Source organism: Capricornis sumatraensis, chromosome 11, assembly GCF_032405125.1.
Source record: "Capricornis sumatraensis isolate serow.1 chromosome 11, serow.2, whole genome shotgun sequence".
NCBI classification, from domain to species: domain Eukaryota; kingdom Metazoa; phylum Chordata; class Mammalia; order Artiodactyla; family Bovidae; genus Capricornis; species Capricornis sumatraensis.
In genome coordinates, this window is record NC_091079.1 from 47,071,162 (window position 1) to 47,088,381 (window position 17,220).

At 42.9% G+C, this 17,220-nt stretch overlaps 2 protein-coding genes across 2 annotated transcripts in view; one reads left to right on the top strand and one right to left on the bottom strand.

The window, feature by feature from the left end:
* NKAIN3 (sodium/potassium transporting ATPase interacting 3) overlaps positions 1–17,220 on the top strand; it is a 280,276-nt gene that overhangs the window by 221,143 nt on the left and 41,913 nt on the right. The gene's annotated exons all lie outside the window — the stretch shown is intronic.
* LOC138088808 (small integral membrane protein 10-like protein 3) lies at positions 5,024–5,230 on the bottom strand. Its single transcript, XM_068984154.1, has one exon. It carries the CDS (start codon positions 5,228–5,230, stop codon positions 5,024–5,026), a length of 207 nt encoding a protein of 68 aa, XP_068840255.1.

Here is a 17,220-nt window from a genome sequence, read left to right on the forward strand (position 1 = left end):
CAGACGAGTACGGCTAGGGATGCCATCAGATCTACCCCTGGGGCATCCCCACCCTGTCTTGGTGGTAGAACCAGGAGGGACGAGTACAGCGCCTGCATCAGTAAGGGACAGATTAAGTCCAACCAGGAAAGAAAAGCTTTGGTGTAAAATCTGTCTACACCCCCATCTAGAGCAAGGAGGGATGCCTCTGGTAGAAAGATGGCGATAATCGCTTTTTTCCTGTCTTACAGACAGGAGCTAACAATTCCAGCCTCACTCCTTTTGAACTGTATCCTGAAAAACTGGGATAGATTTGATCCCCAAGGCTTAAAGAAGACCCACCTGGTCTTCCTATGTGATACTGCGTGGCCACGGTATCCATTGAAGGATGCCGAACAGGGGCCGGTTGGAGGTTCTCTTAAGTATAATACTGTTTTACATTCAGACCGGTTCTGTAGAAAACAAGGGAAGGAGGTAGAAGTAGCATATGTGTTCCACTCCAGTACTCGTGCCTGGAAACTCCCATGGATGGAGGAGCCTGATGGGCTGCAGTCCATGGGGTCGCAAAGAGTCAGACATGACTGAGCGACTTCACTTTCACTTTTCACTTTCATGCATTGGAGAAGGAAATGGCAACCCACTCCAGCGTTCTTGCCTGGAGAATCCCAAGGATGGAGGAGCCTGGTGGGCTGCCGTCTACAGGGTCGCACAGAGTCCGACACGACTGAAGCGACTTAGCAGCAGCAGTAGCAGTGTGTATGTCAATCCCAATCTCCCAGTTTATCCCTCCCTACTCCCTCCCCTGCTTATACCCTGAAAACCAAAAGTTTGTTTCCTGCAACTGTGACTCCATTTCTGCTTTGTAGATAAGTTCACTTATACCTTTTTTAGATTCTATATATAAGCTATATCATAAGATATTTGTCTTTCTGTGTCTGATTTACTTCACCCAGTATGACAACCTCTAAGTCCATCCCTGCTGCCTCAAATGCCATTATTTCCTTCTTTTTCATGGTTGAGTAACACTCTATTGTATATATGTAGCTCATCTTCCTTATCCATTCCTCTGTCAACAGACATTTAGGTTGTTTCTGTGTCCTGGTTATTGTGAACATTGGGATACATGTTTCTTTTTGAATTATGGCTTTCTACAGATATATGCCTAGAAATGGTGTTGCTGGATCATATGGTAGTTCTATTTTTAGTTTTTTTAAGGAGCTTCCATACTGTTCTCCATAGAGGCTGTACCAGTTCACATTTCCACCAACAGTGTAGGAAGGCCTTTAAAGATAGAATAAGGAAGTGGAAGAGTGAGTCAAAGAGAAGAGACACGAAAATTTAACTTGCCGTTGCTAGCTCTGAAGATGGAAGGGGGCCTAGCCCAGGAAGACCTGCAGTCTAGAAGCTGGAAAAGGCAGAGAAAGAGATATTCTTCAAGAGCCTCCAGGAAGGACCGCAGTCCATAGCACCCTGGTGTTAGCCTGGGAAGCTCATCTTGGACTTCTGACTTCCTGAACTGAAAGAAGATAAATTTGTGTTGCTGTAAGCAAGTAAGTTTCTGAACACTTGCTACAGTGGCAATAGGAAACAATAGAGTTTTTTCAAGATTCTTTCTGACCTATGTCTCCTTCTAAATTGAGCAGCTGCAGTAACAGGGAGCCCCTGGCCCTCACTCCTGTGCCTATTGTTGTTCAGGCAAATTCAGGACCTTTCCTCTTTGCTCAAATGCAATGCCATGTGAGAATTAAGAAAGCTTGAGGAGGATCTCATTAGTCGTTTGGGGTCCCAAACTTTATGAAACCTGTAATCAAGAAGTGGTTTGAGGCGCTTTGCACTTTCACAGTAAAAGGCTATTTGTATGCCAAATTAATAATGTAGCAATGGTAACTGTCAGGGCAAAAGCTGAAACACCAGTTTAAGTGCCTCAAACATGAAGATCCCTGGTCTAGCTGATCGGATGGCACCTCCTTGGTCTGAAAGGCTTTTTTGCATCTCGATTTATTTACATTTTTGCCTTGAGCTTTCTAAAGATATGATTCCATTATTTATGGAAGGAATACTCGGGAAATCTCCAGGGTTATTGCATGTAAAGCTGGATAGAAAGTGAGTGTATCCACAGAATAAAATAACTCCTAGGAACAGTCTCTTCTTGTGTCCAAGAAGGATGATTCATTTGGGGGGACAGTAGGAATTTCAGATTCCTTTCAGAAAACTACAGATGAACTGCATACATTCGAGAGACTTACTTAAGTTTTAGGTTTGCACTGGTGACAAAATGGGAAATCAAGGTTCAAGACAAATTTATTTTTAAGCCAAGAATAGAGTAAAGGAACTTTTTGTGTTGTAAGACGATCCTCATTCATTGCCCTCCCCAGATACTGTTTGGTGGTGGTGGGAGTTGGGGGGTGCAGCTGAAAGTCCTTGTTTATTTTTATTTTTTAATTGGAGGATAATTGCTTTACAGTGTTGTGTTGGTATCTGCCATGAACATCGTGAATCAGCCATAAATATACATATGGGCTTCCCACGTGGTGCTCGTGGTAAAGAATCTACCTGCCAGTGCAGGAGATGCAAGAGACGTGGGTTGGATCCCTGGGTCGAGAAGATTTTCACAAGGAGGAAATGGCAACCTGCTCCAGTATTCTTGCCTGGAGAATTTCATGGGCAGAAGAGCCAGGTGGGCTACAGTCCATGGGGCACAAAGAGTGGCGAGTAACAGCGACTGAGCAGCTGCCGCAAACCAATAGGAAATAAAAAAGGACTATCTGGGTGGTTTAGAATTACTCTAAAGGTCGCTGTCTTTTTGCTTGTGGTTTTCTCAGGGTATATGCCCAGGAGTATGATTGCAGAATCATATAGTAGCTCTATTTTTCATTTCTTAAGGAAAAAGTGAAAGTGAAAGTCACTCAGTCCTGTCTGACTCTTTGCGACCTTTCTTTGTGACTATACAATCCATGGAATTCTCCCAGAATACTGGAGCAAGTAGCCTTTCCCTTCTCCAGGGGATCTTCACAACCCAGGGATCGAACCCAGGTCTCCTGCATTGCAGGCGGATTCTTTACCAGCTGAGCCACAAGGGAAGCCCATTTCTTAAGGAACCTCCATACTATTATCCATAGTGGCTGTCAATTTACATTCCCACCAACAGAGTGGGAGGCTTCCCTTCTCTCCACACTTACTCCAGCATTTATTGTTTTTAGATTTTTTTTACATATGTAAAATAAGATATTTATTATGCTAAAGAATAGATTTTATTTTTTATTTCCCCAGAACACTAAAATAGCACACGGCATAGTAATTTAGCACACAATATAAACTGATACATGCAATCAATAATTCCAAAAGTGGGGACGTCTTACCTCGGGACTCCTTAAAAACTTCTGCTCTTCATTGCCTTTTATCGAAGTTATCAACACACAACAAAAGGAGTTATCTCAGAAAAAATTTTAGTGTAGGAGATATCTCAACTCCTAGAAACTGGAGACCTTCTATAAGGGGAAATACTTGCTTTTTTTTTTTCTCTTTCTATGACTGAACTCCGGCAGACAGGCTCAAACTCATTTTTTATTTTGGGTAACACTGCTAGGGTTCCTAGTTTGAGGAAGGGTCATCTAAAGGTAATGTTAATATTGCAACTTTCACCTTAGGGCCTCCATGTAAATTGCATGTCAAGTGGAAGGAAAGGGGTGTGAGAAAAGATATCAGCTTTTGCTCAAAGTATTCTGCAAAACACGGAAATGACAACAGCGTACCATCAGCTTGGCCTGGCTCAGACCAAGTCCAGCAGGGTTGACTTTTACAAATATCTACTCTCGTCAGATGGTTCGAGAACAGGCTGGAGAAAAAGTGCCTCGGACGGCAGAAACAAGGGGCCGGATGGGTGCTGAAGGTAAACTTAAAACTTGATGTTTCATCTTTCAATTCTCGTCTGATAGCTGTATAAGGTAATATCAATAACCTCCTTTACATGGCTTCCCAATCCTAAATGTCTTTCAAGCATAGAGATTTCCTTCCGTATCAACCAGCTTTCTGTGGGTTTAAGTTCCACTGACTTTATGTCTGTCTGGTCACACGAACCAAAGCCGGAGCTTCACTGCCGCGCCGTGTGCATCCAGAGTTAACGCAAAAGAAAGTATTTGAGGAGAGCGCTTAGTCTCACTGTTATTATTGTTCTGCTGTACCTTAACAGTGGCATAACAGATTTGCTCATTCAAAAGCTTGTGCAGCCAGTGACGCCACTGTTATCTGCAGATCCTCTGAGGTACTTTTTTCCCCGTGAAAGCATCTTCTTGTAATCTACTTTTGGCTCTGTAAACATGGGCTCTGAATGGCCAGGGAAAACACTTTTCGTCTCATCATTCAAGAATATTAAGGGATCTGCGTGCGGCAGGATGGATCGCAGGCAAGAGGGTGCCAGCGCAGAGTCCAGCTTCTCTAGGAAAGCACAGGGCGGGTCATCCTCAGAAACCGCCTTTGCGGACCCTCTCTGCCGGCCCAGCAGTCCTGACCCCCGGAGCTCTCCGCCGTGGCTCCGTCCCTCTGCGGCCGCCAGTGGGCCTGGGCACTGCCTGCGGCCAGTCCGTACCTGGAGCCTTCCCAACGGCGCGGGCCGGCCCCGCACCCCGCTCCCCTGCGGGAGCCGAGGACAGACCCGCAGTGTTGCTCTGCGCAGCCGCTGAAGCTGAATTTCTTCGTACTGATTCTTGCCACCGTGGAAGTGTTTTGAGGCCACTGCAAAACAAGGGGCTGGCGCCACGCAGGTCATGCTTTGTTTCCAGTGATGATGACTCCTTTCCTGGGTCTCCCCGGGCATCGACCGCAGGCCTCCTCACCCAGGAAGCGGCATCTGCTGGGCGAGGGCTCGCCTCCTGCCTTCTCTCACTCCACGGTTCTCTGCACGAGGCTCTGCACGAGGCTCTGTCCGAGACGGCGCCCGCTCTCTGCTCCTCCGCGAGGCAGGTGCGGAGAGGCCTGTGTCCGTCCCTCATGCTGTGTCTCTGACATCCTGAGCCCCAGGACACGCCTGTCGGTCCGCAGAAGGCCTTCAGTGGATCTCAATATGAACCTGCAGACGGACGTTGAGCATCATGGAAGCCACGATGTAGAGGTAGGGGAAATTGCTGCGCAAGCGCCAGGCCAGGTCGAAGAAGATGAGCAGCGTGTGGGTCGGCCCCTTGCAGAAGACCCCAGAAGAGCGGGCGGCGGCCGAGCACGATAGCAGGACAGCCAGGCCAGACAAAGCCGCCGCCATATAGACAGGCGCCCGCCCCCGCCGCCACCCGCCCGCCCGCCGTGCACCGACCGGCCGTTGGACCCAGGCCGCCGGGCACACTGAAGCCCGGCGGCCCGCCCTTTTGGTGCCGCGATGCCCCCGAGCCTCCGCCCATGCTGAGGGCTGTTTTTAGATTTTTTGGATGGTCATTCTGATGTTGTGAGGTGACACCTCATTGTAGTTTTTGTTATATTTCTGTAATAATTCATGATCTTTTCATGTGCCTCTGGGCCATCAGTACGTCCTCACTGGAGAACTGTTTATTTAAACCTTCTGCCCATTTTTCAAATTGGATTGCAGCTCTCTTTACAATAGCCTGAATAGCAGCTTAAACGTCCATCAGCAGATGAATATATAAGGAAGATGTGGTACATGTACACAATAGAATATTACTCAGCCATAAAAAGGAATGAAATTGGGTCATCTGGAGAAACGTGGACGGACCCAGAGTTTGTCATACATAGTGAAGTAAGTCAGAAAGAGAAAAACAAATATCGTACATTAACGTGCATATGTAGAATTTAGAAAAATGGTACAGATGAACCTATTTCCAGGGCAGGAATAGAGACACAGACATAGAGAACAGATGAGCGGACAAGAGTTGGGGGAAGGGGGATGGGATGAATTGGGAGTTTGAGACTGACAAATAGACAGAACCTGGTGTAAGGTGACTAGCTAGTGGAAACCAGCTGTGCAGCACGGGAAGCTCAGCTCGGGGCTCTGTGACTTCCTAGCTGGGTGGGATGGTTGGTGGAGAAGGAGATCCCCGGGGGAGGGAATATGTGTATACTGATAGCTGATTGATTTTGTCATACAGCAGAAACTAACACAACATTGTAAAGCAACTATACCCCAAATTAAAAAAAAAAAAAAAAAAAGGCAGGTGTCCAAAGTTAAGGATGCCTTCAGTGCTTACATATTTTCAGTTCTCTTCCCCACACTGGTTATATGTCTTTTAAAATGTTATTCTTCTTATTTTAATAATAGGCTCATTGATTTGCTGCTGAAGTGATAAAACAATCCTGTATCTCGGACAGCTGCCTTCTCACCCTGTTTTTAGTCCCCTTCTTCCACCCCATTACTCCTCCTCCCAAACAAGAAGTCCCGTTAGGAAGACTCAGGTTTTCCTTAGGTCCACTCCTCCCCACCAATGGGACCAGCATCGAAGTCCTGTCCAGAAGTACTGCACACAGACAGCGTGAAAACAAGGCCCAAAATGAGTAAAGAAATGGGATCGGAACAATATTGAAACTTCCTAATTAAGAGATGTAGCATCTGTATTCATTATTTTTGCTTATCATGGTTTTCCCAGAAGATATGGAATAAAAATCAGAGAAAAGGACTTTCTAAGTAGAATTGAACATTATGTTAAAATCACCCAGAGAAAGACAGGTTTTGTTCACCCCCTATCCAACATGATACCAAATTCAATTTAATTTTATTAAACATGATATTCAGTCTGTTTTCTATACTCTATCATTTCATTTAATAAAAATATGCCTTTGTGATTCACATCCACATACAGCTAACCAGGACCTCTGGTCCTTTTAGAAGATTCAGAGTGAATTTGTAATGTCAGATTTCTAAGACTTGATTATAACCCAGAAGACAGAAAAAAGTCACTCAGTACTTGAGTTTTTAAAAATCCATGCATGATCATGCAGCTATCAAAGAAGAAAGATCAAAACCACTAAAGTGATGTGTAAAGGGTGAGGAGAGATAGACTGTGTGTTTCGTCCAGTAAATGATGAATGCCTAACAGAGAGGCAGGAACTAAGAGTTTTGACAAATGAATTTACTTGGAAATCAATGACTGGACAACCAGGGTAAGATTTATCAAAAGCATAAGAAGTGTGACAAGTGGTCCAGTTTTTCTAGTTTTACAAATGAAGGGTTGATTTGATTCACATATTTAAATTCAAATTTTAAAGAGTAGCATTCTGATGCTGCTTTTTCAGCACTGGATGGCATGATTTAATTATGTGTTTGTGTGCATACTTTATTAGTGATGCCAGTGGTGAAATGTGAATGGTATATAACAAAGCATCATTTTCTTGCTGCTTATTTTCTGACTTAAGAGAAAGTTCAGTGCCCTGTTAAAGAGCAAGATTTTCTTATTTCAGTTAATTTCTCCTATACCCTTACTTCAAATAAAATATTATTTTACTGGAAGAAGTTCAGTTAAATTTAATCAAATTCAAATAAATAAACATAGGCTAGAGGGATAGGATTGTGGGAGTGGTGGGGGGGCGGGTAGTGGGAAGCAGGCGCATGGGAGAGGGGATATATGTATACATATAACTGATTCACTTTGTTGTACAGCAGAAACTAACAACATTGTAAAGAAATTCTACTCCAATAATAAAATAATTAAATTAATTTTAAATAAGCCAATATATAAAATAAATTGCTTTAAAGATAATGAGCTTTTATGCTCCTATCCCTGACCCCTTTCTGTTTTGATTGTTGTTGTTTTGCTTGCTTTTTTAATTTTTTATTTAGTATTGGAGCATAGCCAATTAACAATTTCATGGTAGTTTCAGGTGGACAGTGAAGGGATTCAGCCAGACATGTACATGTATCTATTCTCTCCCAAACTCCCCTCCCATCCAGGCTGCCACATAACATTGAGCAGAGTTCCTTGTGCTATACAGTAGGTCTTTTTTGGTTATCCATTTTAGATATAGCAATGTGTACCTGTCCATCCCAAACTTCCTAGCTATCCCTTCCCCCCACCCTTCCCTACCGCTTGCTTTCTTTATCAGTAATAACACAGAATTTACTAGATCTTTCCCAGCGATCTCCAGTACTACGCAAGCTATTGGCTATCGAATTTACAGAGACCCACGTTTACATTTACGTTGAGAGACGCATTTGCAGTTCCATTCGCATTTGCAGAGACAGTGCCATGTCCCAGGTGGGGCAGTAGGAGCTGCTTCCAGTGCTGCTGGTTCAGAGGCACAGAGGATGCAGCCCAGGGAACCAGGGAACCAGGGAACCAGGGAACCAGGGAACCAGGGAACGGAAGGGCAGAGGAGAATGAAATTGTTAATAGCTTTGCTCTCTGGGTTCTTTGTCTGAAAGAATCGAGTTGCACTTGACATTTGTTGCCATTTTGCTTTTTCATTTTGAATGAACATCTGTGTTGAGGGGAGGAAGAGGAATGACCTCAGAAATGTCAGAATTATTACGAACAGCGAACTATGAGTGGGGATAGGTGGACGATGGTATTTCATCAGTCTGTTTAAATGCTGACTGTGGGGTAGAACCCTGAAACAATAAGGAGCTTTTCAAATTTTACAAGAAGCAAAATTTGTGATAGGAAAGCGGTGGCTTTCCCATCATCGGTGTGTGGTGGGTGATGCCATGAGGAATGAGGAGGGACTCTGGGCAGGCCAACTGTGAGCTCACTTCCACCTCTTCTTTACTTGTGACCTCAGGCAGGGTCCACAGTTCTTCTGGGCTTCACTCTTCCAATCTGTAAAATGAAATCATACCACGTACCTCATGGGGGTGTTGAGAAGATTAATAAGATAGTGCACGCTAGGCGCTGTCATTGCCAAATTGCCTTTTCCTCCCTTGTTTCTGCTTTATTTTACTATTGCGAACCATTTACATTAACAACTGATTGAGAACTTGGACCAAGGCACCTTGTAAGGACCTGGTTCAGCCCTGCAGGACTAAGTAGCCCAGCAGAGGGAGTCTCTAATTCACCATGGTGGGCTCACTCTTGTCTCTTCTTGCCGAACAAATTCATGGTCAGACCCTGACAGTGTTTGAACAGGTACTGAGGATAATCCATGGTGCTTTCCCATATTTACTTACCTGCTGATTTGAGGTCAGTGGTCTACAGGGCAAAACTGTCAATGAATCTTCTGATGCCCAGTAGTCCAGGCCAAACTACTGGACCTTGGGTTGCAGCTAAGTAGGAGGAGCCATCCAAGATGACTTGTGTTCTTGCATGCAACTCAGCCCAACACTTAGACAACATTCAATCCATACGCCCAAGACGAGAACCCAGATACTTCCACCCAGGTGATTTTAATTCTACAGAGATACTGGAGTTTTCCGGAAACTGAGTCACCAGGGTAGCCTCGTTTCAGATCAGGCATTATACCAAATGCCTGCTCAAAACTGAGCATGGGCAAGGCAAGTAAGGTTCATCTTGCATGACAGTCATCTGTTGGGTGTGATTTCCTAAACAGCTGTGTGTATAAGAATTCCAAGGGCCCTTATGACTTCAGCATAAACATGTGCCTTGGGCAGTGGTACCATGGGTCCTAGAGAGAGTTGTTGGGACACACATAAACCTTATTCGCTGAGAGTCCTCAAAGTGCTGCTTTAGTTCAATATGGACATAAACTGTCATTCAGCAGATGGTTGCATCCACACACACAGGGTGCTGTGTAATGATAGGGTAGTTCCTTCAAGGAAGCCCACACTGCCAGAATGCGCTCGCAAATATCTTTTCCAAACCCTTCATAATTTATCCCAATCATATTAGTGAATGAACCAAATATATCAGTTCTACTCTGAAAGGACAGATATGTTCCTAAAAAAAAAATTATACAATGAAATCCACAGGACATATCAGGGAGATGGGGTCAGAGGAACAATAGTCAAAAAATGTTATCAATGATATCTAAAAAAATAGGAAGCTGTTAAGATGGTAGCACAGTTTTGCACATATTAAGTGGTTAAGAAACAGGTAAATATAGGAACTTCCCTGGTGCCCCAATAGTTAAGACTCTGCACTTCCAAGGCAAGGAGCACAGGTTCAATTCCTGGTCAAGGATCTAAGATACCACATGTGCACAGCACTGTCAAAAAAATTTTTTTTAAGAAATAGGTAAATGTTACAATAACTATGGGATGTTACTTTGAAAGAAAAAGATCTACACTTTGCTTCTGCAAGTGAGTAAGGAAAGGGTTGCAGCTTGAGAGTTATTGTGAAGAGATAGAATGAAACTTATCTGAAATTTGATGGAAAATTGTAACTTCAGAAGAGGATGAGCTCGGTTCATGACACATGTGGTGAACCAAGGTACCTGGGAGATGCCGGAGGTGTGTTCATGTGAGCATTTTGTGGTTTCCAACACAGCTCAGTTTAGCTAAAGGCAGTTTTCTGTGTTTGCTTATTTTTGTAATGGGCAAAATCATGCATTAAAAAAGTAGAAGTGTTAGTCACTTGGTCATGTCTGATTCTTTGCAACCCCATGGACGGCAGCACACCAGGCTTCTCTGCCCATGGAATTCTGCCCATGGAAAGGGTTGCCATGCCCTTCTCCAGGAGATCTTCCCGAACCAGGGATCAAACCCAGGTTTCCCACATTGCAGGCAGACTTTACTGGCTGAGCCACCAGGGAAGTCCGAAGTCATGCATAAGCAACTGCATAACTTGCATTATATTAAGACTGTTCCCAAATACATCAATCACACATTTCAAAGCAAGCATTATAGCAAAACTGACTACACTTAGAATTGACTCTTCAATTTATAGCATCCATCAGAGAAAATCATGCTGGCCTCTTTAAGCACCCCATTCTGTACCCCCAGAACATCCTTTGCTATATAGCCCACCATGCGCCTCTGTCTGTGGGATTTTCCAGGCAAGAAAACTGGAGTGGGTTGCCATTTCCTTCTCCATTTTTTCACTAGCAGTTTGGCATTTAATCAGTGTTTGATATTGTGAATGATTTTAGCATTAAACCATGAAGAGGTTTGAATCAGAAGCTTTCACTTCATATTCTAAAATAAGTTTAAATGAATGAAAGAGTAAGGATGGATTCATCTCAGTGTGGCATGAAAGAGCTGACATAGAAACTTGTTTCATTTTTTCTCTGTTGTCACCTGTGAAACAGATCAACTCTCCTGATAGCCATATGGTATCCAGCTGCTCCTTGCAGTATAAAGTTGTGCTTGTCCTAACTAAATGTCTGCATTTACTATATTGTGTTTACTACAGTTTGTGTGATCTGTGATTCAGTTTGGCTATTGATACTGATTGTCAAAAAGTGAATATATAGTGTCAGGAATCCAATTATAAAAACAGTGTTAATAAAACTAGACAGCTGCCCCTTTGTATTTTATGGCAGTAAAACAATTCATTTGGCTCTCCCCCTCTGCATAGGGCAGAGCCTATGCCTCATGTACAACACAGTCAAAGGAAAGAAGAAACTTTCCATGTAGATGACAGGTGTAAAGTAGTTCTGTCCTAGAAAGAAGACAGTGAGTACTTTGCACAAGAAGAAAAAGGAAAATATGGTATAGAACCAATTAATGAGAGCAGAGCAAAGTCACATGGGAAGTCATGATTCTCATGATCATGATTAAGACAAAATAAAAATTTTAATGTTGAAAATTAAAGAGGAACTTCCCTAGTGGTCCAGTGATTAAGACTTAACCTTCCAATGCAGAGGGGTGTGGGTTTTAATCTCTGGTCAGGGAGCTAAGATCCCACATACCTCAGTGGAAAAAAAAAATTTTTTTAAGTTTGTAACAAAGACTTTTAAAAATCATCTAGATAAAAAAAAATTCTTGAAAATTAAAGAGATTAAAAAACTTATTAATTGAAAAGGGGACCAGATATTAAAAACCTGAAAGAAAAAGTTTAAGTGAAAATACTATTAAACTTTTTCAGGGAAAAAAAGAAGGGAACTGTTTAGCATTTGTCAGAATATCTGAGTTCCCCTTCCTTCCAGGCACACGGGTGCTGAAAATCATGGGGAAGTCTTAGTTCTAAATGAAATACACTTGAGTCTTTAAAGGTCCCTGAAAATCATCCTGGAATTGGAGAAGGTATTATTGAGTGATGAATAGCTTTTAGGCAAGAGAGGACACAAATCAATAACATGATGAAATGGAAAGAACACAGACATGAGAACACAGAGAAAAGAATCAGGCTACTCCACAGAGAAGCTGGATGATACAAGTGCCATTTGGGTTCTCAGACCAAGGGGGAAGGTGGCCCAACTTAGACTCTTTCCATAAACTCTGAAAAGAGCTTGAAAGTGGTTGCTTTTCCATCCAAATCTACAGGAGTGGAAAATTCCAGGTTTAAGTGTCTATATTGTGCATGAAAGTGAAGTGAAACTGTTAGTTGTTGAGCTGTGTCCGACTCTTTGCGACCCCATGGACTGTAGCCCACCAGGCTCCCCTATCCATGGGATTCTTCAGGCAAGAATACATGAGTGGGCAGATATTTCCTTCTCCAGGTGATCTTCCTGACCCAGGGATGGAACCTGAGTCTCCCACATTACAGGTAGATTCTTTACCGTCTGAGTCACCAGGGAATGTGTATATGTCTGTGTGCATGTGTTTTGTGTATGTGTATCCACGCTATATGTGTTTCCACATGTGTGCATGTAAATAGGTGCCTATGTATGTGTGTGTGTGTGTGTGTACCAATGGAACCATATTAGACAATCCAGACCCTTCAGTCCTTCACACCAAATATCTCTTAATTAAGGATGAGGTAAGAGTGACACATAGGTAAAGAATTTGCCTGCCAATGCAGAAGACTTGGGTTCGATCCCCAAGTCAGGAATATCCCCTGGAGAAGGAAATGGCACCCCACACCAGTATTCTTGCCTGGAGAATTCCATGGACGGAGGAGCCTAGTGGGCTATAGTTCATGGGGTCACAAAGAGTCAGACACGACTGAGGAACTAAACAACAACAAATCAAAGAAAGAGTAATTAGGACTTCCTTTGTGGTTCAAAACATCTTCTTCTGCTTTATTGACTACCCCAAAGCCTTTGACTGTGTGGATCACAAGAAACTGGAAAATTACTAAAGAGATGGGAATACCAGGCCACCTTACCTGCCTCCTGAGAAATCTGTATGCAGATCAAGAAGCAGCAGTTAGAACTGGACATGGAACAACAGACTGGTTCCAAATTGGGAAAGGAATATGTCAAGGCTGTATAATGTCACCCTGTTTTTAACTGATATGCAGAGTACATCATGTGAAATGCCAGCCTGGATGAAGCACAAGCTAGAATCAAGACTGCCGGGAGAAATATCAATAACCTCAGATATTCAGATAACACTACCCTTATGGCAGAAAGGGAAGCGTCCAAAAGCCTCTTGATGAAAGTAAAAGAGGAGAGTGAAAAAGTTGGCTTAAAGCTCAACATTCAGAAGACTAAGATCAAGGCATCTGGTTCCATCACTTCATGGCAAATAGATGGGGAAACAGTGGAAACAGTGGCTGACTTTATTTTGGGGGGCTCCAAAATCACTGCAGATGGTGACTGCAGCCATGAAATTAAAAGATGCTTACTCCTTGGAAGGAAAGTTATGACCAACCTAGACAGCATATTAAAAAGCAGAGACATTACTTTGCCAACAAAGGTCCGTCTAGTCAAGGCTATGATTTTTGCAGTAGTCATTTATGGATGTGAGAGTTGGACTATAAAGAAAGCTGAGTGCAGAAGAATTGATGCTTTTGAACTGTGGTGTTAGAGAAGACTCTTGAGAGTACCTTGGACTGCAAGGAGATCCAAACAGTCCATTCTAAAGGAGATCAATCCTGAATATTCATTGGAAGGACGGATGTTGAAGCTGAAACTCCAATACTCTGGCCACCTGATGCAAAGAGCTGACTCATTGGAAAAGACCCTGATGCTGGGAAAGATTGAGGGCAGGAGGAGAAGGGGATGACAGAGGATGAGATGGTTGGATGGCATCACTGATTCAATGGACATGAGTTTGGGTAAACTCTGGGAGTTGGTGATGGACAGGGAGGCCTGGTGTGCTGCAGTTCATGGGGTTGCAAAGAGTTGGACATGACTGAGCGACTGAACTGAACTGAGATAATGTATAAAGCCCTCAACATTGTGCATGGCACAAAGTTATCATCAATACATGATAATTGCTATAATCATTATTTGACTCATAAACGTACTAAACTAAGACACACCAGAAAGTCCAGTGAAAAAATAAGAGATGGAGGAGAGAATTGAGAATTAACAAGCTAGTGGCTCTCAGGTGAGTCTCTGAATTCAAGACTCAAATGGGAGCCTCCAGCCTCCAGCAATACAGACCCCACATCCCTGACTGCTAGCCCATGAACCACAGTCAAGTTTGGAAGGAAATTCAAGAGTCCAGGAATAATGAGCAGCCATGATAAATTTCACACTAAAGTGCACTACTCACTAGCAAGAAATGTTAGTTGATGATGACAAATACAATTGCCTGGTGTTAGATATTTAAAGCAGCATATTACATCCTCTAAATAACCATGCTTCACTCACAGTCCAAAAGCACAGAATAAAAGTCATCTTGAGCCATCTCCCAAAGTGAAATTGATCACTTGGTCATACATGTATGCATATGTTTACGCTGAAAGTCTATACATAAATTCACAAACCCATGCACAGAGAAATGTAGTACATTCAGCTGGGAAAGAATGAAATGGCTTTAAGACATATCAACAAATCAACACCTAAATCATTAAACTGACAGGAAACCTTGTACACTGTTCTCGTGTCATTCTGCAAAGAATATCCTGGATCTGACTAGAATGCATTAAAAGACCAGGGTGTCTGGAGATTGAAAAGCATCTTTAAAGGAAAAAAAAAAAAAAAAGCAGAGATGTGATTATTAGAAAAGGAAGCAGATGTTCTTACGAGAAAAAAAAAAAAAGAGCCAAATTACAAACACTTGAGCTTTACAACAGTTTTAAATAACCCTCTGTGGTGCAGCCTAAGAACTTTTAACTTTAATGAAAGCAAAAATCATTTTATCATACTGATGGGAGCATATTTGTCCTTTTCATGTTGCCTTTTCATTCATTTTTGGTTTGCTTTCCTTTCTTCCCCCATGATTCGATATTTGCTTCCATTAAAAGCTAGGACTTTACTAGCAAAGGGAAATGGACCAAGAAGGCATTTATCTCAGTCATTCAGGGAGAAACAATTTATACCAAAGTAGATGTTTCAGACAAAAGAGAATTTTTGCTCACATTAATTCCAGACCTGGCTGGATTTCAGACATAAAATAATGTATTGATGATACCATGGAGCTGTGACTTTGATCCTTCCAGTGCCCTAAGTCCTGCCTATGCTTTGGAACCCTTTTGTCATCAGGGCAGTGTTATCATGTATGTGAGGACTTCCTTTTGAACATCACCATGCAATTCTCTTATTCTGATGTATTGATGGAAGAGTTGGACCATAAACAAAGCTTCAGTTCAGTTCAGTTCAGTCGCTCAATCATATCCGATTCTGCAACCCCATGAACCGCAGCACGCCAGGCCTCCCTGTCCATCACCAACTCCTGGAGTTCACTCAGACTCACATCCATCGAGTCAGTGATGCCATCCAGCCATCTCATCCTCTGTCGTCCCCTTCTCCTCCTGCCCCCTATCCCTCCCAGCATTAGGGTCTTTTCCAATGAGTCAACTCTTTGCATGAGGTGGCCAAAGTATTGGAGTTTCAGCATTTTCCACAGTTTGTTTCAGCATTTTCCACAGCAGATCCACACAGTCAAAGGCTTTGGCATAGTCAGTAAAGCAGAAATAGATGTTTTTCTGGAACTCTCTTACTTTTTTGATGATCCAGCGGATGTTGGCAATGTGATCTCTGGTTCCTCTGCCTTTTCTAAAACCAGCTTGAACATCTGGAAGTTCACATATTGCTGAAGCCTCGCTTGGAGAATTTTGAGCATTACTTTACTAGCATGTGAGATGAGTGCAATTGTGCGGTAGTTTGAGCATTCTTTGGCATTGCCTTTCTTTGGGATTGGAATGAAAACTGACCTTTTCCAGTCCTGTAGCACCAAAGAATTAATGCTTTCAAACTGTGGTGCTGAAGAAGACTCTTGAGAGTCCCTTGGAAAGCAAGATCAAACTAGTCCATCCTAAAGGAAAGCAACCCTGAATATTCATTCCAAGGACTGATGCTGAAGCTGATGCTCCAGTACTTTGGCCACCTGATGGGAAGAGCCAACTCATTAGAAAAGACCCTGATGCTGGGAAAGATTAAGGGCAGGAGGAGAAGGGGGCAACAGAGATGAGATGGTTGGATGGCATCACTGGCTCAATGGACATGAATTTGAGCACACTCAGGGAAATAGTGAAGGACAGGGAGGCCTGGCATGCTGCAGTCCATTGGTTCTTGGAGTTGGACACAACTGAGCAAGCATGCAGGGAGAGCAGGGCTGTGGGGAGGGAAGCTGACTAAAACTCCATTCCTAGATGCAGTGTCAGGACAAGTACCTAGGCTGCTGGGGGTGGGGGGCAGCTTTCCTTGAGATCCCGCTGGTAAGGGCCGTATCATCACCTGATCACCTGTGCCTGCACCTGACAAAGCACACATAGCATTTTCACCTGGAGTGAGACTCCTCACCCGCTGGTTAAAAATTTAGTGCTAAAATGATCAGTTACTTAGTCCTACCAAAATCAGTTGCTTTTATATTCACAACACAATATTCATTTTCCTAATGAACAAATGAAAGAAGGCTTATTTTTCTTTTAAATGATGGTATCAACATATAGAAAGATACACATCTGATAGGAGACTTCGCATTTCAGCTGAGGATCAGATGTGAGCAGTAATTTGCTTTGTATCCACCTTTCCAGTTTTTCTTGGTGTTTCAGAATGCTGGGAGGTTTTTTAGCAAGGCAGTAAATGGATTAGATATTTGAAAGGAAGGATATATTACTTTGTTAGGTTTACATTTCTTTCTGTAAAAGAATTCTACCTATAAAATCCCAATGGAGATAATATCTTGATTAATCAAATAATCCTTCTCTTATCAGTTAATATATCCTCCCAGGAAAAGCAAAACCTAACTGTGTAATTTTCCTTGTCTGACTTGAGAGTCTTGCTGGTGGCAAAATATTAACCCCTGAAGTGACTCAGCTTCCCCAAACGCGGTTACTGCTGCGATCCTTGAAAGCTTGACCTCTGCCATTTTTGTTGTTGTTGAACGGGAGGCATGGACCTAAGGGCTGTCTAGGGGTC